At 36.9% G+C, this 23,380-nt stretch overlaps 1 protein-coding gene across 4 annotated transcripts in view; it reads right to left on the minus strand.

Annotated features, from left to right (window-relative positions):
* Positions 1 to 23,380, minus strand: part of ITGB8 (integrin subunit beta 8) — a 79,038-nt gene that overhangs the window by 15,761 nt on the left and 39,897 nt on the right. For all 4 annotated transcript variants that reach the window (XM_045197302.2, XM_053927263.1, XM_024562877.3 and 1 more), the window contains exons 4-9: positions 19,800 to 20,046; positions 17,984 to 18,149; positions 17,237 to 17,395; positions 7,068 to 7,163; positions 4,832 to 4,921; positions 757 to 891 (exon numbers count right to left, since the gene is read on the minus strand). In XM_045197302.2, the coding sequence (XP_045053237.2) occupies positions 757 to 891; positions 4,832 to 4,921; positions 7,068 to 7,163; positions 17,237 to 17,395; positions 17,984 to 18,149; positions 19,800 to 20,046 (893 nt within the window). The remainder of the gene's footprint in view (positions 1 to 756; positions 892 to 4,831; positions 4,922 to 7,067; positions 7,164 to 17,236; positions 17,396 to 17,983; positions 18,150 to 19,799; positions 20,047 to 23,380) is intronic.

Consider the following 23,380-nt stretch of genomic DNA (forward strand, 5'->3'; position numbering starts at 1 on the left):
AAATGTGGGGCAACTGATGTCTCAGGAGGTAAATGACTCACCGAAAATCACTTCATCCAAGAAGAATTGGCCTTTAAAAGTTTTTTTTTTTTTTTTTATCTGTGTGTTTTCTCTCTATTGTGCTGGTCCCAAGAGAATCCCTCTTTTTTCTGGTCCTGTTTCCTGATGCTACTATAATCTGGGCCGCTTTTTTCTACATTTCATCCTTTTTTAGTTAAATGATGACAGTTCTTTTTTATTGTTTTAACAAATTTCCTTACCTCTTTCTAGATCATTAAGAGTGTATTGGGAAAATCTCAAAGTGAAAGATTTTGGAATTTTTAGTCTCTATTAACTGATCCATCACTCTCATTCTTTTCTGTGGCTCATTAACCTTCAGTTTTACATTTGCTCTGAGAATTTTCCAATTTGAAATAAAAAAGATATTATCATCATCATAAGTATAGATACTATTTATTTGAGGACATGTGATTTCCTAATATATAGTGGCTGTGTCCCCTAAGTTTAAAGACATTATCATTGAATAAGTATTTAATATAACATTTATTTATTTTAACTTGAGAGTTTGAGAGAACCGTCAGTGAAGTTAAAACAAGTAGGAACTTTGCAGAGAGACAATGAAAGTTACTTTGAAGTATAAATAAGATCCTTGGAGTCAGGAGTAAGTAAAGTTTCTCAGAATGGTTTGATTTTCTGTGAGAAAACATGCCAAACAACTTAGTTTACTTGAAATGGGAATCACGCGCACGCACATACTTCATCATTGCTTGTCACGCTGCCACAGCCTTCTGTGCCCGGCCTCCGGGTCCCATCTGGACAGATGGCAGTGATGTTTACATAGATGCCTTTCACCTGGTTTTCCACTTGCACTTTGACTTCTGAAATAAGCTTCTGCAGAAACATCATTTTTAAGTTTTATACTATAGCCGCATCAAATGTAAGCAACAGTGTCAATTTTATTAAATCATTCTAGGCTTAACGAAAAGATTCTGTCTCTATAAAAAGATGAATAAAACAGCATTTCCATATAACGACCCAATTATATTTGAAATACATCCAAAATACTGAAGGATTAGACTATCTGCATTTAAGTGCTCTACTTTTTAAAATTATTTCCATGAATTTCTTGCATTTTCATCACTTCAAAGATAAACCTCACTCAGCCTGTGTTACAAAAATAATCACATATCGTCCAAGCGAGTAAATCTTGACAGCTTCAAACCTGAAACATACTTCTCACATTTACAGCTGTTAAAGAAACATTTCAGTGTCAAATACTTTAGACTATCATGAAAGCTAAAATGCCTTATTGATACAGAATTGAAAGGAAATTTACAGGAGGCCATTTCTATACAGTAGGCATAAGACTTACCTGCCAGATATGGTCCTATAAATTGTCCATGAATGGACTAGGGTTTTTGCCAAGTTTCTGGAGCTTGCTTGTGTCAATAAAATCTATTCCATTTCTTAATACTGAAATAGAGCCTCTTACTGAGCAGAAAACCATTCACTCATATATGCAATCTTTCAAAAACCATCTATGTAATGTCTATCATGATTCAGGCATACACTAATTTCTTCCATTACAATCATGGACACAGATAACAGTATGGTGATTGCCAGAGAGAAGGGGTTGGAGGAAAGTAGGAGAGGGTAACATGGGGATAAATGGTGGTGGAAGGAGACTTGACTTTGGGGGGTGAACATACAATACAATATACAGATGATGTGTTATAGAACTGTATACCTAAGACCTATATAATTTTATTAACCACTATCGCTCCAATAAATTTAATCAAGAAAGAAAGAAAATTCTAGCTACATTAAATATACACTGTAGATCTTCATGTATTCATTTCATAAAACTAAGAATCTACTACATGCAAAAGTTCTTAATATGTACTTGTGAACAAAAGAAGGGAAAAAGATGACAAATATACCTAAGGAAAGAGTGAGTAGCAGGGTATGAAGGAAAACTTTCCAATGATGTCTAGTTCTTTTTTAAATGTTTTATTTATTTATTTTTAGAGAAGGGGGAAGGAAAGGAGAAAGAGAGGGAGAAAAACATCAATGTGTGGTTGCCTCTCATATGTCCCCCACTGGGGATCTAGCCCACAACTCAGGCATGTGCCCTGACTGGGAATTGAACTGGTGACCCTTCGGTTCACAGGCCCATGCTCAATCCACTGAGCTACACCAGCCAGGGCCAATGATGTCTAATTTTTTACCTGAGTAACTTTTATTCTTCAATTATATAATAAATAAAGAGATGTGTGCTAATTAATAATTAATCATGGAATTATGGTAAATCTTTAAAACAAGATGCTTCCTCAACTTAGTAAATTTTATTTGGGTTAAGTAAGACTATGTCAGCCACATTTTTATCTCCCGGAGAACTCATATACATTGTAATCACTTAATTGCATGATTTTGGCAAACCAACAGAAACTTCTAATGGTATACAAACAGTGTCAATATGGTGATGGCTTGACAGATCAGAAGGAAGTTCCTAGTATTCCAAGTGTTCTCCGTCTGCCCTTCGGAAATTTTGCTTCCTTGAAAACCTTGAGCTGGTTATACTAATGTGTTTCAAGAAGGGTGTGGAGACAAATAATTAAAATGTTCCTCAGTTTTGGAATTTAGAAGTTAAGCTCCAGACACAAGCTTAAAAGGAACAGAGGCGGAATCTATTTTTTTATAATGTATAATTCTGTTTTTTAATGTAATTTATTTTTCCTTTCTTAATTTCAGCTAAATTACTATTGCTATTAGAGTTATGATTTTTATATAATTTTAGTTCTAATGGAAGTCCTGATGTAAAGGGTAAAAAATAAAATGTAATCACATTCACCATGGGCTAAATTCTTAAAAAGGAAGTGCAAAAAATGAAAAGTTAAAATGAAAATATTTTTCAGCAATGAATTGTGAATTGTTTCTTTTGGATTATAAAGACAAAGTGAAATTTTGGAAGAATTTTTAAAATATAGATATATATAAAATAATAACAGAATCCCAACGTAAGGAGTTAGTTAGCCAGAGTAAGTTTTTGTTGGATATCCTAGTATTTTTCCATTGTTTAACGTTAATCAAAACTGGAATTTGCTAAGGCATCACATACCTATTATGCAAATAAGTAACGTAAAATCAAATGCTGCTGTTTTCCTTTTCATTGGTGCATAAAGGTACGTACATATAGGTACGTTTGTCAATTTATATTCTTTGAGGTAATAAATGGGTTCACACTATAAAAACTAGAGTGGCTTCTAATACTGTGAGCTCCTTCCTTATTTTAATTATTCCTGGGAACAAACTGTAGATAGGAATGTTATACACACGGTTGATTTTCTTTGATAAGAAGCTCCCCCAGTCCTAAAGTTCCTTTGTAACAGTGAGAAAGAAATATAATTAAAGATGAAACATATTTTCAGACATAGAACAACTTTTTGACCAAAAAAAAAAAAAAGAAGAAACTCACAAGATTTGTTTTCCTTTTTAAAAAAATCTCACAAGGTTAACTCAGAGGGAATAGTCCAAGAACAGGTATGAATGACCTGTGGACTGACTGGGAGTGGGGGTAGGCTAGGTGGAGGAGGGCAAAGGGGGAGATATTGGGACAACCGTAATAGAATAACAATAAAAATTTTACAAAAGTATGTAAAAACAAAAAAGGAAGTTTAAACAAGTCCTTCGTTTTCTGTCCTGTGGCTACTTTCGGCCTATCCCTGTTGTACCGGAGTTGAAGGCAGATGTTGCATGGAGACACTGTGAAGAGAAGCCTGAGATTTCTCACAGTGCTTGGGTTACTGCTTCCCTGTTCAACTCTACTGTGTCAGAAAGGGAATCAGAGTTTTGGGAGTGAGATTTATTAATGCTCCATAAATTCAAGGTCGAATAAAAGCATGTCTTTGGAGAGTATGTAAAATACAAAATCCAAAACAGGTGCTATCACCTGGTCCTAGCATTAAGGAAGATCCGGGTTCTGTTCCTGCTTCTTCTGCTTGTTAGTTGTTTCACCTTTGGTTAATTTGCTTAGCTTCTTTGGGTTCTGCAAATACACAATGGGAATACTATCCCCTGCCTTATGGGTCAGTTGTGCAGATTAAATGAGGTCATGTATGGAAAGTAACTGGTTCTTAGTGGAAGTAAAGTAACAGTCACTATTATCATTAACATCCTAACACAGAATTCTTTCCAGGGATGGCCTAAGTTGAAAGAGTAGATGTTTCTTTAAATCTCAGCATTTGACGCCCACTCTTCACAGACTGACAGCATACAACTGTCAATAAAATAATATATCTCTTAAGGTGATTCTTTTAATAAACTAGTTTTATAAAACTGCTAAAATAACTGATTGAATATTCAAGTGATTCATCCAGGAAACCCCAACAGAGTCCTCTTAGTAATCTCTACATCCAAGATAGATCATTGTACCTGACAGGTTGCTGCTTGAAATAACAGCATGATTTCTTACTTCATCTTGGTGACAGAAGAAATTGTGAAATTTCTTGGCCACAAAGTATATCCTATAGCTGTGAGGTGGTGACTCATAGAATATTTGATATGGAAGGAGATTTAGATTGCCTGTAGCCCCACCAGGCTTACTGTTGCTGACACTCAGTGAGGCTCAGAGGGCTGAGGTGGCCTTTCCCCAAGGCCCCAAGGCCCCACGGCTAATGAGTGGAAGAGCCAGGGCTGAGTTAGGTTCTTCATTCCAAATGTTATGTTCTTTCCACCACTCTTTCAAGACGAGAGGGCACTGGTTTGTACCTTGCCACAGAAACTTGGGTTAAAAGTTTATTTTAAAAATTATATGGAATATATGTGCACATACCTGATAGGCTTCTACTACCAAATTATTGAGGTTTGCAGCCTTTGATTCTATTTCACCAGCAATGGTGCCAGGCAAGAGGGGTAGAAGGTCCTAAAAAACATACCAATAACATTTAATGACAATCGTAGGCAATGGTTTAGCAACCAAGAAACAGTAAAAATTATTGTAGATACCAGTGGAAGTTGACATGAATCAGAAAAGATTAGAGAAAAGAGAAATGTACACAACCAACTAGGGCAGCTAAAACAGGTACACCTGAAATGGTAGTGTGTATGTGTATGTGCAAGAGAGTGTGTGCATTGCATAGATGACATGCTGCCCAAAAACCTAGTCAAAGCACAGACCAGCATTTCCCAAAGTATCTTCCATGGAACATAGTCTCCAGAGGTTTTAAATATGAAAGGATTCGAAGGGCAGATAAGTGTGCCAAGTTCTATACGTGGTTTCTTCCACTTGGCGAATAAAAATGTACACTTGCAAATCAAAGGTTCAGAGAAGTCCCGCAATTCAGAAACAATGTAGCATTATTTAGTGCAGCATTTCTCAACATTTCTTTAATTACAAAACTCTTTTCTCATGTAACAACAAATATAAACATTTTGCAGAATGACTGTTCTGTGGAATGAACTTTATCACATGTTGGCCTGGACTGGAGAAAAAAATCAGTCACAGGTGGAAGCTTCATGGAGCAACTGGTCTTGAGGGATGTTCTTAATTACTGAATAATTATGGAGAAGACTCTAGGTATTCCTAGTGAGAAAAAGTTTTAGTGAAGACTTAAAGGTTTATGTTAGATGAAATGAGAACAGAAGAAAACAGTCTGGGTAGCATGAAGGATGCATAACTTATGTGGAATCAGATTATGAAGTCCTGGAATCCATTTATGCACTCATTTTTGTCATTCACAAGTATCATTAAGCTCCTGCTGTATGCCAGCTGACACTTAAACACTAACAACTTGGTATCTCAGGTAATAGGGAAAATGTATCTCTTACCGATTTTTAAAATCCATTTATAAAACCTTTGTTAAGCATCTATTGGGACCACTTTGGAGATGCTAAATCACTAGACCACTTAGTTTCCATTTTTATGGATCCCACTGCTACATAAATGACAATTTCAAAAAACAGTGTATAGTGAAGCAATAGAAAGAATGTGCAGACCCTAATGAAAGGGATACCCAGCAAGCATTGGATGGCTGGGAAGTTGTCAGGGACTGTTTCCTGGAGGTGACACATGAGGTGTGCCTTAAAGGATGAGTAAGAGTTAGCCAAGTAATGAGGGAGGAAGGAGAGGGGCTTCCAGGCATGGTGGGTACTTAGCAAGAACATTGGGCCAAAGGAGAGAAAGAGTTTGGTGAATGGTGTGCACAGGAGGACCAGAAGCAGGACTGGAGGGACAAGTGTGAGGCAAAGAGTAGTAGGGGATGAGTCCAGAGAGGCAAGCAGGGACCAGGTCGTCTCTTATGCCACATTAAAGACTTGATCCTCTAAATCAGAGGGAACTCTGGGAACATTTTACTTTAGGGAGCGTTCTGCCCACATTTATGATTTAAATAGGTCATCCTGCAGCCAGGTGGATGATGGATTTGGGAGATGTGTTAAGAAGCTGTTACAACTCAGATGGAGGTGGCTGATGAAAACGTCTCTTTCTGGGCAGCTAAAGTAGGTGACTACAAGAATACATGCAGGACCAGAGCAGAGCTTGTTGGGCGTTCAGAACCTGTTGATTCTTACTTTGCACAACTCAATTAATAATAAGCCTGGTTTTATGGATTACCAGGCAGTGAATTTCTCTTTTTAAAACAGAGCAGGGAGAAACTGCTAGAGCCAATGACACCATCAAGAAATACCAAAATAGTGGTCAAAGAGGCAAAAGCAATAAACGCAGCATAAGGGACATAGTCAGTAACATTGTAGTAAGTATGAACAGAGCCAGACAGGTAGCAGTCTTATCGGGCTGATGGCTTTGTGAGGTACATCCATGTCCTTGCCATTATTTTCACAGCACCACACTGAGATTTAGTGCCCACACCTGGTTCTAGGTCCTATAGACAGGATTTACACATAAATGCTAACTCGAGACACTGTGCAGTGTACATTAGCTAACAGAGTATTCAACTTCGACCACACAAAGTACAGTAACTCTAGAATTCGTACTTGGGATTTTAAGAAGTGTTTTAGTTTCAACTACCAAGGTAAACGTTTTAATTTTTATGTTTTGGGAATGAACATACCTTATACCAATGAAACTGTTTTCCTTGAACTGCAAAGATGACATTAATGTTGTTGTCTATTAACTTTTCTGAGAGTTGGCCTAGTGAGGGATGCTCCTGTGAATGGGTAATGAAATAAGGAAGAGAGTGAAATTTAGCTTGATCCCACCCACACATACGCGAACATTTCTTACGAGGGAAACTGTATGACTGACATAAAAAATGTGTTTTGTTGGGAAGGGTTATGGTTTTACTAGAGACATTAAACTTCTTTAAAAAAAATAAGATAAACATTAACTCATTAAGGAGTTTTAATAGATAAAAGCTCCATAACAACATATAGCTCAGAAAAATGAAAAGGGCTGAATTCAACATAGTACAGAGTGTTCCGCACCCCTTTAGGTTAACGTGGGGATCAAAGTGATACAACGGAAAGATCATTTAGTATTCAGGAACAGACTCATAGTGACAATCAAGTTCTGAGGCAAAATTCATTAAAAAGTGTTGAAAGGCAAGTATGAGCGCATATACATATATACACATGCACACACACATACATACATACATACATTTGATATATAACACGATATATAGTACGAACTCCGTTTAAAACCAGAAAACCCTGTACTCAAATCCCAGGTTGTCACTTTATGATAAAAATTCTACCTCGGCCCATCCTCTCTGACATGTGAGTGGTATCTGCTTTCAATGATTGCTGGCAAAATGAAGAATGTAACATTAGTATGTGAACAACTTAGTGCAGTTTCTTGCATGGGGCAGGTGCTCGAAATTAATATCAATGATGGTGATTTTTACTTCCCCCAGCTGATACAAGGTGTAGGTTGTAGATCTCTCAAGTTACTACCTGCTTAACCTTTTGTCATATAGATGAACATTTTTAAAGTCTGTTTCACTTTGATAAATAAAGCTGATGTAGAGCCAACTGTGACATTCTTTGTGGTAGTGAAAAAGCCTGGGATGAGTAGAAGGATAATAAAATTTAGTAAGTATGCGAAGTCTGACAACTTGGAAATTGCTGTATCTAACGTTACAAAGTTAGATACTGTACTTGCTATTTTTTCTTTCTATAAGTGCTCTTCTAGAAAAAACTAATGATCTCGTATAACAGCTTCATACTAGATACCTCTGCAAGGGGTGACGTCAAACTTTACCTTCACTGGTTGCCACCTGTCCCTTGGTGCCTGGTTATGTTAGCCAAAGGCCATACTGAGCCTAATTAGTATCATGTGATTCAAGTTCAAATTACTCTGCACTTTTTACTCCGCTTTCCACCCTCCAATGCTAATTGTTTTCTTCAGGGAAATTTTGCTAAACCATCTTGTCTAACATTTCTGAATTTTGGCAAATATGTGAACTTATTAAAGAGCTAATTTTATTAGTTTTGCTTATTAGCCTAAGTTCTGTGACCCAGATATTAAATTTATATACAAGATATAAGAGATAGCCTTGTGCTTAGAAATATTATCACTAACATGAGCAACTGCTATGATCTGAATGTGTCCCCCTCCCCAAATTTGTATGTTGAAATCCTAACCACCAAGGTGATGATATTAGGAGGTGGGCCTTGGGGAGATGATTAGGTCATTAAGGAGGAGGCTTCATGAATGGATTAGTTCCCTTATACAAGAGGACCAGTGGAAGAAGCTCCCTCACCCCATCCACAAGTGAGTTACAGCTAGAACGTGTCATCTGTGAAACCGAAAGTGGGCTCCAACCAGGCCCTGAATCTGCCAGTGCCTTGTTCTTGAACTTCCCAACCTCCAGAACTGTGAGGAATAAATATCTGTTGTTTATAAGACACCCAGTTTATGGGGTTTTTTGGTTATAGTAGCCCAAATGGACTAAGAAAATAACCATAACAAATATGCTTTAATTTTATATAATCTATAATTGCTGTGGTCTAAGCAAATAAAAATTTTATGACCTGCATTTAAATGTGATATGAAACCAATTTATGAAGTTTAAAGAAGTTAAGAAGTTTAAAAAATATTACCACATGGATTTCCATAAGAAACCTTTTGCCCAGAGCAATTCTTAAAATATAATTTTAAAGTAATAGACAAATAATCCCCCAAGTATAAATTCTACCAGATAAATTCTTATTCCTTGTTCCTAATAATATGTATACTCTTAAAACAGATTTATGACAGCTCGCATGATGCTAGCAAATTAAAGAGAACAAGTAGGGAAGGGTGCATCTAGCTGTATCTGAAGTATTTTTTAATGGCAACTGCTTTTCAAATATCTTTGCTTTTACAAAAAATAATCACAATTTGCCAAGCATTCCCTCTTCTTAATTTTTCAAACCATTCATATTGTAAGGATAATTTAATCCGTATGTTTTTAACGAGCTTATACTTAACTCACATAAAATCAATATTTAAATAACAGTCCAAGATGTAAGCAGCTTTTGGAGACTTCTTAATCTCTTTCCCCTTTCAAAAACAGGAAGTCACATTGACCAAAAGTACACAATTTTAAATCTAGAAAGTTCTAGTTTAGTCAGAAGCTCATTAAAAAAAAATGGCCAGTGGATTTTTAAGCTTAAAAGAACACATTTTTTTGAACCATAGAAAGACATCTGTTTTAAAGAAAATTCCAAGTACCTTGACGCAGATTTGTTAAATTTACAAATGTTTAACAGATGTTTAAATAAACCACGTTGACAGGAGAGCTGTGGATTAATGACCATTGTTGAAACCCCTTCCCCTTTCCCCGGTGAAGCACATTATCCCTTAAGTATTTTATCTTTTATGTATCTCACTAGCAGGAACACTCCCTCTCAGCCAGCTGTTCTGGTGACGTCACTGCTCCTCATCCCTAACTCCCCTTTTGTCTAACCCATTACATATTGTTTCTCTAAACTCTGAAAATAATTAATAGAGATAACAGGCATTCCAGGAAGAAGGGGAAGCAGTGTGCCAAGACAGCTGCTATGTAATTAAGGGCAAAAGGATTCCTTTCACATTTTTCTTCTTCACCAACACCTTCGCTGTGACTTGTGGGAAATAACTTAAAAATGTCCGAAGGGAAGAGGTTTAAGAAAGATTCATTGAAAGCAATTTTGGTTAAAGTGATAACTGTGTAGAAATGTATGGGAGAATTTTAATAATGTGCATATGTAGTGGCAAAAAAGAAATGTTTAAGATTGTAAGACTTCATAAAAGTGAGGGTCATAAAAATATTTTGTAAAATAATATAGAATTTGTAGTATTGAATATCATAATATGCAAAAAAATCCCAATGTCTTCATTAAAGTATTCAGTTTTCTGGATTATTTTTTTATAGTTCACTTTTCAGAGGAAAGAGACAAATAGCATGTAGGCAATCTAATACCAGATTTATTTAGAGTTGAAGGCTTTATGTGTTTTCAGCCTGTTTTCTATGTGCACAACTACACAGCAGTAATCGCTTAGATCAGGATTTCTTATCAGTGACACTACAGACGTTTGAGAGCCCGGTGTTCTGTGTTGCGGGTGGGTGGGCCTGTCCTATGTAGTGGGATATTTAGTAACATCCCTAGTCTCTGGATACTAGATTCCAGTTTCTCCCCCTTCCGCCAGTTGTAACAGCCAAAATCACTCTGGACACTGAAATGTCCTCTGGGGGGCAAAATCGCTCCAGTTGAGAACCATACAAAGAGCAGGGGCTCCGGACACAGACCACTTGGGACCTCAACTCCCGGCGGCTCTGCAATCACTAGCTATGTAACACTGGCCAGCTGTTTCAACCCCTCTGCGACCCAGCTTCCATATGTATAAAATAGGTACAAATACTGGTATCGACCTCTCAGAGTGCTGGTGGGGGGTAAATGTGTTAGCATGTGTGAAGGCTTTACTTACCACTCTGTAATTACTAAGCTTAGATTAGTGGTGAGTAGGAGCTCACAGCCTGATGTCACCCTGCTTGGCATTTACCATTGGCAGTACTCCGTAGGGCCGTGTGACCACACACAAGTTCCTGCTCCCTTTAGTGTTTCTATTTTCCCATGTATAAAAGGGAGGCGATAGCAGTATCTACACCTCACTGGGTTGCTGGGTGGTGTTACGTAAACGTAAGGGACAAGCACCATAGGACTGCCTAACAGAAGATGACTTTCAACAAAAGACTTAATATAATGCACTTGGAGGCCATTACTAAAGGCTAGAGGTTGGGCTCTTGCATATGCTTTATTTGACTTGCCTGACTTATTTGCCCTTAGTGCCTTGCCTCTGAAGTGTGTGAGTGTGTGGCTTCTGCCTAACACAGTATCAATGGTAACCATGATATCTTAGTTACCGAAGTGAGGGGCAGGGACTGATCATTTCTGCAAGCTTTTCGATCAGTGGGAGTGGTCATAAAAAGTCCTGTGCTTAAATATGAACTGAAACACATCATTTAATTGGAACATCCCATTTCATAAATATTTTCATCAAATTTTGTTTTCATTGTGTCGCTTTAGCAAACCATTATTTGTTCTCAGCGTCAGAGCCATTATATCAATAAAAGCTGTGCTGGTCTAAGCCTGGCCCAGGCGATTCTGGGTGCAACTTTTGCTTTGACTTAAAAAAAATAAACTAAATATCGTTTTCAGAAATCATTTCCTGGCTATTTTACTGCTACCATGAAAAGCATTCAAATTAGGTCTCACTTGAAGTTATTGAGGTCAGTCTTGCTCGCATGACATTTACAATTTAAAACAGATCCTTCAAAGAGCAGCTGATATCAGACAACATTGTGTTGGTTTTAAAAGTCATAACAGTGTTTTAAAAAACAAGTACACATGGGCTTAAACATTTTTAGGTGCATTCTGCCTGGGTGACATTTCCTTTATTTTCCCGATTTTGCATGTTCCTAAAGCCCAAAAGTGCTAACACTGTAAACTGATCTTATCTCATTAATTAATTTAAAAAGTTGTATTTTTATGCACTGTTAAGCAGAGAAAAATAAAGTAAAAATCAGAAAATAAGGTTAAAATTTTTATTATGTGCTTTAGTTTGGCCAAGTTAGAATTACTGTTAATGATTCTGAGACTAAATATCTACTAACATTTATTTTTTTTCCCTTAAAATGATTGTTTTGACTTAGGTGGCTTCTCTACTTGACGTTAAATAACTATTGTGCTGTTAAGCCTTAGTCTATGACAACAGGTAGCAGGTCTGGGGTTGTTCTAGATTTTCTTTTTTACTAGCTATAGGATTCAGTATTATGCAAAATTAGGAACACTATAAATTTGGGCTTAGGAAGTACATCTTTTTCAAGTGTTTAAAACATTTAGGAAGAATCTTCAGAGTTGAAAGTGCTTAAAATATTTTAAAAAATGACTTCCATGATAGCTCCTTTCAGTGTGGTCTCTTGCATTCACTGGTCTTCTGATGTGTGGCTGTACTTAATACTAATAAGAGTTAGTATTAAGATTGAGGCATATGGAGCAAGCCCGAAGTCTGCAAATCGGGTACCCTGGGAAAGATATTTCTTCTTCCTCCCCACTTTATTTATTGTGGATGGGTATGATGATGCCTGTCAGGCCAAGCTGATATGGAGATCTAATGAGCTGAGGTATGCTGAGGGTCTGGCAGGAGACCTAGGTCAGGGTCAATGGCAATAAATGGAGGCAGCCAGCACAGCATCAGGTTGAATGCACGTCAGTGGATTCTGGTGTTAGAGAGCTTAGGTGTGGGTCTCGACTCAGATATTTGTAGTAGCTCCGCCACCTTGCATAAGCTCCGCCACCTTGCATAAAATTACCTGATGCCTCTAAGTTTCAGTTTCCTCAACTATAAAAGGTTGTGTTGAAGCCTGAATAAGATAATAGAAGCATATGATTAGTATGGTGCCCAGCTCAAAATAACTGCTCAGTGAATTAGTAATTTTATTGATAAAATAAAAATGTGTCTGGAACAAAGAAGCCAAGACGCAGAAAAAAAGAGACATTTAACATTTTCTGAAGTTGAAGAGGCTATTGCTTAGTCACAGAGCAAAATAATTGTCTCTTTATTAAAAGATTAAAATTGTATCCTTACACAGAATGTCATCTGATATCAGGAGATATAGCAAAATATCAGAAATAGCCTAATCAGGAAAGAATAAAACAGAGATAGATATAATAACTTTATGAAAGGTGCCCTGCCCCCTCAGGTAGCAAAGTTATAGATTAAATTAGCAAAATATCTTCTCAAGCTCTCTTTCTCATCTGCAGTCCTGGAAAAATCTAATATAATTTCAAATTGTTGAGGTACATGGTAAAGAGAAAGCTTTCTAAATGACTTCCTATAAATCAAGAGCATGTTAAACAAAGTTGCATGAAAAGTCAGAGGCAGAATATTCACATTTTTTACCCATAAGGAAGCAAAACTCTTGAGTGGTGCCTAACATGCCTTCTGCAATTCAGCTTGAGTCCTCTACAGTGGTGATCAGTTCGGCAGCTACTCTATCCAAGTGAGAAGGAATAAACAGTGAAGCCAGAAATAAGGAAATTGTGATGAGCTATATGATAGGAGGGATGGAGAAACGCTGACTACAATGTGACGAGGCACAGAAAAAAAGAAGACTGAGTAGAGAAAGAAACACCAAACCTAAGCAACTAAATACGATGGAGAAAATTATGGTGCAATCTTGCCTGTTTGCATCTCTCCATCCAGGACTGAGAGTCATAGCAACATTTAAAAATCCCACTAATAAGGGTTCATTGTATGGCCTGTGTGCCTATTCCAGATGCTTGTTCCTCAGCCCCCTTCTATTGTTACTGGAGACCCTGGTGTTATTCTTGGCCTCTGCCATGGGTAGGGTGAGTGATTGTGAGGACTCTGTGTGAGGTTGGGATTTACCCTGGAGGTGGTGGGTGGGAAGACAGGGAGAAATTCCAGACCCTTAGTATTAATAACCTATCTTCTACACCATTAACAGTTTTTATAGTAACATCTACCATTTGCAAAAGAAAACTATATTTTAAACTGCCATTATTACTGAATAAATTATAAAATTACATTACTACTCTAGTTTTTCATTGCAGCACTTGGGAGAAAAAAGTTGTGGAAAATGGAATTTATTTAACAGTATCATCATTTGCCATATAAAATACTATAATAACATGTAACTATAAACTCCTTTAAATTGTATCTTGTTTTGTAATTTATGTAAACCAAATTATGTGCTTTATTTCTTCCATAAGTAAGACTGCAACCAGAAAGAGCAAAAATTGCACTAGTTCTGCTTTTCCCCTGAGACACTGTGGCAAAGTGGTTAAGAATACAGATTTTAATATTATAAGATTGAGCTGGACTGAGCCGCAGCTTTGTTACCTTTTTAACTTTTTATCTGTCTCTCCTTAGTCAGCTCAATTCTTCTACCATTAGTTTTGTGTTTGGAAAAAACAATTATGACCGCCCTAAATAGTTGTTGTGAGATAAATTGGATTCTGTACACAGTGTTTGCTGCCGTGGTTTTGATTAGTAAATATTCAAAACAAGGTCGTTGTTTTTAGTTTGGAGGTCACATTGAAATAGCTATGTATATGAGCAGCAGAGCTCTGGCCCAGGTAATTTAACATATAAAAAGTCTTTTTATCAGTTATTTCCTTCTATAAATAAACCAACCAGAATCTTGGACCAAGAAACTCAGATGGCATTCAACATTATGGGTATGGCTGGCCGAGATAAATTCAGGAAGCAAAGTGTTTGATTGCTTGTCTTATACCTTTTAACATTTCTCTATAATGGCCAAATAGGAGAGGATGGAGGTCATTTTAAAATGAACAGTACATGTGCGTGGAGTCAGGTTCAGGGTAGCTTTGCATCTAAAGCAATAGTACATCATGGTATTATACATTGTGTTATAAATGCACACTCAAGGGGTCAGTCAAAATGCTTCAACTTTTATTTTAGGCCAGTGTCCTAGAAATGAAGGGGATGAGAATTCTTAGGAAGAGGATCCCTTGAAACAGACCTAAAATGAGATAAAAGTATTTTCTAAGATATTAACAAATACACTACTCGTTTTTTGGTTTTTGGTTTTTTTTTTTACTCAGTACATGTCAGTGACACATGGAATGTGCATCCTTTTAAGTAGGTGGAACAATGTTGAAGGAGGCAAATGAAGTTCATGATAGAATATACAAATTCCTGATCTCATAGGAGCCTGCCCCAATACTTTGTAAAGTTCCACAAGATTAGAATTTATTTCCCTAAGTTTACATGGCATGGCGTAGGTCGAAAATTATGAGAGCATTTCTTTGCTTTAAGGAATCCTTTCTAGATGAGCAGCAGCACCCTCGAAAATACAATTATGGAGACATGACTTCAGGGACTTGGCCAAACTTCAGACGAGTAATGCAGTGCAATTTGAGAATAATGTGATTATTATTTTTCCTTAATAAAAGCTTCCTTTTGTCTCACAACAAAATAATTCCTCTTGTCTCCTCCTCCACTCCCCAGTAAATACATTCAGACTCTATCACAGATTACAAGAGGTTAACTAGAAGGAAGGAAAGATAAGAAATGACTAAATTGAAGTGGATGGATCTACCAAAGTGAAATGTGGCCGAGTGAAAGAGAATTAACAAAGGGAAAAGACACAGGGGGAATAATGCCCAATCCTAAATTTTTTAATTCAAACTCTAGTTAACTTTTAAAATCTTTAAAATTGAGGTTGCTTTCAAGAGACTAAACTAACCGAGGATTGAACTTGTTTTATGTGAGTGCAGTTGCTCCTCTAGACTTTCAATATGTCTGGCACCGTGTTCAGATGAACTAAATTTAATCAATTTAAATTTTAGTCGTGGGAATACCACACAGTTCAGCATAATTTATATGCTTTTAATATTGCAGTTCCCAAACTGGGCATGAGGTACCTTGGAACACTGCAGTCCACTCACCAGGGTGCCTCAAAATGTCTTAAAATTTCAAGGGAAACACAGAGGTCCTTGGCTTCTCTCAGGTGCCTGGAGGTAGTTCATAGTTTTAAGACTACATTTGGCTCGGTTCCTTTGGAGGACATCAAGCCTTTACAAAGCTGGACAGGATGAAAATCAGTGTGAAACAGGAAATGAGGGTGGTGATGTTGAATCTGATTCCAAGGCTTGGAAGTTCCCATGAATAACTTAAAAAATATATGTATATGTGATTCATGATGTATATTATTTTTTAACTGGCTGTTAAGTTTTACAACATAAATAATTAAGTTATTTGGACCTGACTACTTAATAAACAGAATTGTCAGATTTTTGTTTTTGTTTTGTTTTGTTTTTGTTTTGGCCTAGGGGAGCCAAGGAAAAAAAATTCCTGACACACTAGGGTGCAAAGATCTGGAAAAGTTTGGAAGTTTCTGTTCCAACATTTGGGTGAATGTGAAAATATCTGTCAATTTTCTACATGTAGAGTAGATAATTCTGGGAAATATATGGTACTAGAAGAGTATATGTAAATATATGACTCAGAGCTGAAACATCCTTAGGAAGCAATCCCGGTATTCGCTGAATTCAAAAAAATAAAAAAGAACCCCTGAACATAGATAAGCTTCACAGGGAAGAACTGATGCGCAGAATACTTACTGAAAGCTGGCCTTTTTACTATTTTTTTCCTTGTCTCTACTTAGATTCTATCTGTACACTGTGAGGTTTCCTCAGGCCAAATGCACTTTTTTTACCAATCCTTAATATATATTTAGATAATATGTATTTAAATAGACTAGTTCTACAAATAACCCTGCAGAACTAGTTTATTTATATTAAGCCAAACATATATATATATATTAAGCCAAACATGTATAATATTAAGCCAAATATATATATTAAATGTGCATATATACATTATATATATGTGTGCATTATATGTAATATACACACATGTATAATGTATACATTTATTATACACACACACATTTCCCTTATACAGTCCTTCAGTTGCACAAAAAGTAAGCTCTTCTATCATTTTTGCTTTCATAAGTTATAAAGTGCTTTGTAGCATATCAGAAAGTCAGCTGCTAGATACTGTCAAAGTATTTCAGCTTTATATTTTATTGACTAGTATTTATAGATTTCATTGTTCCAGAACTTGTCTCTCATGGCTTGTCCTGACTACGTATGATGCTCACTGAGGTCATTTCTTGGTACAAGAATAGCTTGAATTGCCCATTTAAACTTATACTTCAACCAAGAGTCACAACAACGAAGAGGCAGCAGCTGCGTTAATTACCATGCTTGTTGATCTGACGTAGACGTTGTTTTTCAGGTGGCAGTTTCCGTCATTTGGCACCACGATGCCTGCCAATTTGCTATCGAGAGCAAGATGAGATGTCTGATCTGTCATCACCAGCAGCAATCTTTTAGCTTCTTTTCTCCATCCAATGTGACTCTTAGAATAAACATGTAATTAGACCTTGTACAATAACATGGATCTGTATTGTGGTCTTTATCTTAAGTAAACATTAAGTCCAAGTGCACAAACATTGCGTCAGGCTAGAATGATGTGCATAAATACAATGCTGCTTCATAAACAGAAGTAACTTTTATTTGTATGTTCTCTATTTTACCGCAGCCATTTGCCCACACTAGCTCTGGCCTAGAGATGTGCGGGGTCCCCCCAGAGGAAGAGCAAGCCATGTTAAAGAAGTGCAGAGCACCCACATCACGTGATGAGGACAACAGGCACTTTCTGGTTCTTCCTTGGTGGTGAGTGAAAAGAGCAGCCCTTTTGGAAAGCATTTGCAGAGTGCGTAAGTTATTCGTTCCCTTTTATCTTTTCCTATTTATAGCCTACCCCAAATTTAGCCTCTCTGTCCTGAACACATACCAAAAAAATGAGTAGCACTGGTGACGAATAAGAGGTAGAAACCATTCTTCAATGCCATTTTCAATCCGTAAATCAAAAATAAAATAGGAAACCTGACTTCTTGGGGAGTTTTACTTTGGAGCAAACACTCAGTGGTGTGAAGCTTCGTACCTCACAGACAGCGGCCTGGAGCATAGCGTCGAAACCTCCTTCGGGCGTATCTATATTGCCAGAGATCTTCTGTCTGTGAACTGCTTTTTCAAACTCAGTGATGTTCTCCGTCAAAGACAGCACGTGGATGTATCCGTGGGGAGGCATGCAGTCTAAGTTGTAGTCACTGTGTGGGGACAGAAGAAATGCGGATTCTGCTTCGCTACGCTCCCTTCAAAGAGCCAAAATACTACTCACAGTAAAGTCGTGTGGTTGGTGTGAGAAGGTGATACAGCTTTTGGTTTTGTTTTATTTTTTTGCCAAGGAAATTTTATTAGAGAGAATCTACTTTCTAAAGTCAGAGAAAAGTTCAATATTGGTGAATATTTCTTGGCAACTAGGAAAGAGGAACACAGCAGTTTTGTGTTCAAAAAATGAAGATTAAACATGTTTCTTATATAATACAGGACGCCAAAGGGATTTTATTTCCCTAACATATCAATTTTTAAGAAGGGATAAGAATTTGTAGTGGTTTCCTATCACATTTGACCATGAAGCAGCTGAAAAGCACATCTTGGGAAATGTTTTTAGGAATTTAGTAAAATTGTATACATAGTATTGTTAGATTATTTTAACATATTGTGCTATTTGATCTCACCTTTAACTGGAACATAATAAATAGAAAAAAGAAAAGGAAACAAAATATAACCAGAGACATTGAAGTTAAGAACAATCTAACAATGGACAGGGGGGAGTGGGGAGGGGACAGGGAGGAGAGGGGATTATAGGAAGTACTGTAAAGGACACATGGACAAAATCAAGGGGGAGGGTGGAGGTGGGGGAGGGAGGGGGGTTTGGCTGGGGTGGGGTGGAGGGATGGGGAGAAAAGGCACACAACTGTAATTGAATAACAATAAAAAATTAAAGTTAAAAAAAAAGTGACGCTTGGTATGCAATTACTGGTGAACTGTCAAAGCTCATTAAAATTGCTTTGAGAATTCCATGACGTTCCACAGAGAATCATTCCTCAGGCGCATCCTCATGGGGGGAGGCAGATGTTTCAGTCCCGCCCCACTGCAGCAGAGTTGTTTTGGGAAATTAGAGTGTGTACTGTAAAGTGATTTGGGCAATTTATGGAAGTATGGAGATGTTAAAATGAACAGCTTTATTAAAGAATAACTAAAGATTTATATCTCTCTCTGAAAATTCAACAGGCTAATTACAATATTGTGTGAGAAACTTGTATTTTTAAAGTCAGTTTTTGTTTCAGAGTGGGGCCCGTACTATTTAAAATTAGACTTCCGAAATGATATGAAAAAGGGCTCTTTCTAGCAAGCAGACTCTCATCTTTTGACCTACCCTCCAAGTGCGAGCTGAGCTTTCTGTGAAGTCACATCTTAAGCAACAAAATTATAAACGGTCACAACACAGTAATGGGAAGATGCAGTACTGCCAATGTTCATACTATAAATTTGACAAACCTTATTCAACAAATTTGAAGCCATCAAAAAGGAGAAACACAGAAGTTTCAAAGAGGTATTTATAAACATGGGAGCCTAATTATTGGAAGCTTGTCCAAAAGTACTCAAATTATTTGTGTTTTGGGGGGTACAAAAAGTGAATGGTATTTTAAAGAAATATAAAATAAAAAAGCCCAAGCTACAGATAACCTCAGACACTTTCAGATAAGAACATACTTCCCCTCCAAATATTTTTACTTCTCATTTAATAAAACAGAAATATAAAATTTAGTAATTCCTTTACATAAAACCAAAGTGAGATTTTATAAGAAAAAATTTCATTTAGCATTATGAAATCCGCCTCAAACACAAGGTACCTGCATTGATTATGAATCCTTTCTGGGTGGATGCTAATGTATGGTGAAACTGTTTTGTCAACGTATGAGCCAAATCCAAGACGGAAGTCACGGGAGAAAAATGCCATTTTCCTAGATAAATCATTTCCGACAGAATTTAATTTTTCAATATTATTGTGCATCGATGCTGAGACATCAACCAGGTAATAAAGATCCACAGGGTATTTCTTTAGGGGATGAATTTTCAGCATAAAATTAGCTTCAGCTCCTAGTTCAAAGAAAGACAGACATCATGTATTTATTTTAAATATCTCAGGATAAGCTGTCAATGAATCAGATATAGTTTAGATATTGAACAATTATCATAGATTTGTGTATAGTAAGTGAAATTTGGAATATTCTGGAATAATTTTAAGGCAACTTGAAAACCATCAAAATTATGAGTTTCCAACTTCTACAGTGCATTTCCCACAATTCTATAGGGCAGATAGAAATAACAGCAAATGGGCAAGCTCAATATAAATGTACTAGGGAATGCATTTATTACCATGTGAACATGTATTTCTAAGTATGGAGAAAAGCACAGCAGGAGACAGCGAGCAGCATTCTGTCTCACCAGAGAGTAGGCGGCTGTGTTTGTGTGAAGCTGGCTTTCAGGTTTCAAGAAAACCAGAACGGTATCTTAAGAAAAATTGCCTCTTATTGGATGCAGGTATAAATTCATTCTTTTGGGTTAAGGCATGTTTACACAGGAGCTATGAAAACTCTGTTACTACTGAGAAGTCCATTAAGCTATTCAAAATAATTAGCACCTCATCAAGAATTACATGATGAGATTCCTCTCAGCAGTCAGTTGTGAGAAGGAGTGAGACAGCCGTCTAAGTAAGAGTGCCCCGCAGGGCCACATCGAGGACCTGGGCAGTGTAGGGGACGGCGTTTGTCCAATGCACACTGGGTTCTACAAACACCTGCTGAGGAGGCATCACAGTGGAAGGGAAGTCGCTGAGAAGAGCGTCACCACGCAGAGAATCGTGGGCACTGCCCAACGACCACCCTGCAGACCTAGCAGCTCGGTATTTCAGTTTTTGAAGGAGATGGTGAAAAGTTATCAATTTAAATACTTGGTGATTTTTACTTTTGTAAATAATAAAGCAAATGTTTTGCAAGTCATCATTTGTCCATAGAGAATATCTTGAGTGGAAAAACTTTTAATGAATACCAAATATTTGTTTAAACACAAATTTTAATTTGCATACTGTATACACTTTTGGTAGCCAGATCTACCTATTAAAGGAATCCTCTAATCTATCAAATCATATTTTCAGTCTTAATGTGCTTACAAGTAGCAATATTTTCTCTTAAATTATTTCACAATTCAGATGTTTTTCAGCCAGAAGAAGGAATGAATGAAAAACAGTAGTTTTTTTTTTTCTGATACAGAATAGTTATGGGATAAAGGGGCTATTTACTCATCCCTAACTTGCCAATAAGTGCAGGAAACCCCTTTACTGTAATACTCCAAATTTTTCGGCCCAAGAGTTTGGGAGGAGAAATTAGCATGCGCTGCCCGGCCCAGCCAACCCTCCCACTCCTTCCATGGAGGAGGCTCTGCTTTTTGGGTACCTGGCGAAAAAGCCTGCCCATCTGGAAGAGTCCTGCAGCCTGAGCAGAGAATTTCAATTCAGGAGAATGATAGAATCTGGCAGACAGGGCCGGATCGGTGAAAAATAGAAGTGGAGTAAAATTGGGGAGAGTGGTTCATGAGGAGGAGCTGGAACTTTAATGTGTGGGTCAGAACTGAGAGATTTTTTTTAAAAACAAATTGTGTAGATGTTTTTTAATCATTGACTTGGACATACGGCTGAAGGCCTTAGGCACTGGCCACGTGGTATTTTCATCTTGGTAGATCATTGCAGTTTATCATGGCTCTGTCTAAAGATGAATGGCTATTTGTTTTTATAGAGCCACAGCAAAATAAACCAGTTACACATATTTTGCAGGTTGTTACATTGTTAGTTATCTTAGCCAACAGGCAGAGTCTGTGGCCGAAACTATTCAGGGAGCTCCAACCAAATGCCAGCCACACAAGGGCCCTCAGCACACACCAGCTGCTCATAGATGAGCAGGCAAATCCTGGTCTCACTCAGTGTTAGTAATTACCACCATTACTATTACTAGATTCTAAGCAACATTAGGGTAAGAACTGTTTATTCATCTCTGAAGCCTCTGGGTTTGTTAAATGCATAGCCACTCATAAATGTTTAACTAGGCAGTATTTGAAGCACATTTTTACATAGCCTTTCAAAAGGCCACATATTTATAACAGAAAGAAGCTAATATCCATGATTTCTTTCCCACAGTTCAGGGGAAACTTAAATAGTGTCTCTCTTTAAGAGGAAAAGAGTATCATCTAGCCCCCAAATGTTTGTGCTAACATGTATACTATTATCTCCAGGAAAGCTTCATCCTCATACCTTTTGAGATTCTAAAGGCTCAGATCCTTGTTTCCTTCAATTAACTTCAAAGGGAAGAAGTGAGTCTATTACACAGAATAAAAAAGAGGACTTGGAGGAAAGTTGAGACCTACTTAGAGCTATTGCCAGTATTGGTTTGAATAGCCCAAAGAATTAATTAAAAGTTGTTAGAATGATTTTGAAACAACTCAGATAATGGTGTGAACATCTCTGAAGTACTGGCTGCAACAAATGCGACTGGACATTAATAAAGCTAATTTAAAAATGTTCTGTGTTAGATGAAATTGAGAAACCATAACAGAATGTGTAAAAGTGTAGCAGGAAGAAAGAGCAGCCAATTACTATGAATTGTACTTGGGCTGGGGTAGGAGACTTCCCAAGGATGAGACTGGTTGGAATAGCCAGGCACAGACTCCAACACAATTCTGAAGATTTGTTGTGGGGGAAATGCATAATTTCTATGTTTTTATGTTTTTGAAAAAACTTTAATTTAAAAAGAATACCTGAAGAATCTTTTATTTCAAATTAAGCCACACTAAATATGAGCCTTTTTTCTTTTCAACATTAAAATGAATCAAATTTGAAATATTCTTTGAATTAGTGAAGTATAGATTATATTAATCCTTCTCATATACATTGTGTTACTCTGAAGCAGAATTAGAGATTCTCTCCTGTCTCCTGTCTCCCCAAAGATTTAATGTCACTTCTTAGGGAACATCAACTGGGATCAGTACCCTACTGCTGTTATTATTGTTCCAGAAGATCGATAGGTAAAATAACACAACTGTATAGTTTAAGATGTGAAATGTAAAAGACAATGTCATTTTAAAATCTCATTTTAAATATTTATTATTATATACGTTTACTGACATTCTTTTAAAAATTTAGTCAATATATGAAGGAATAAAAATATCCATGGAAATTAAAAAAAATTCTTAATAGATGCTACGTTGAAAGTTATGAATTTTTATCAGAAAAGAATACAGTGATTATCTATAACTAAATGAAATACATAAAAATCAATTAGGGGATAAATACATTTTACACTTAGGTATGCATTTTATCAAACCCTCAAGTCTAATATGGATTGTATTGGAAAAGACTTCTATTGTACACCATGAGGGGCAA

The sequence above is a fragment of the Desmodus rotundus genome, chromosome 6 (assembly GCF_022682495.2).
Source record: "Desmodus rotundus isolate HL8 chromosome 6, HLdesRot8A.1, whole genome shotgun sequence".
NCBI lineage: Eukaryota > Metazoa > Chordata > Mammalia > Chiroptera > Phyllostomidae > Desmodus > Desmodus rotundus.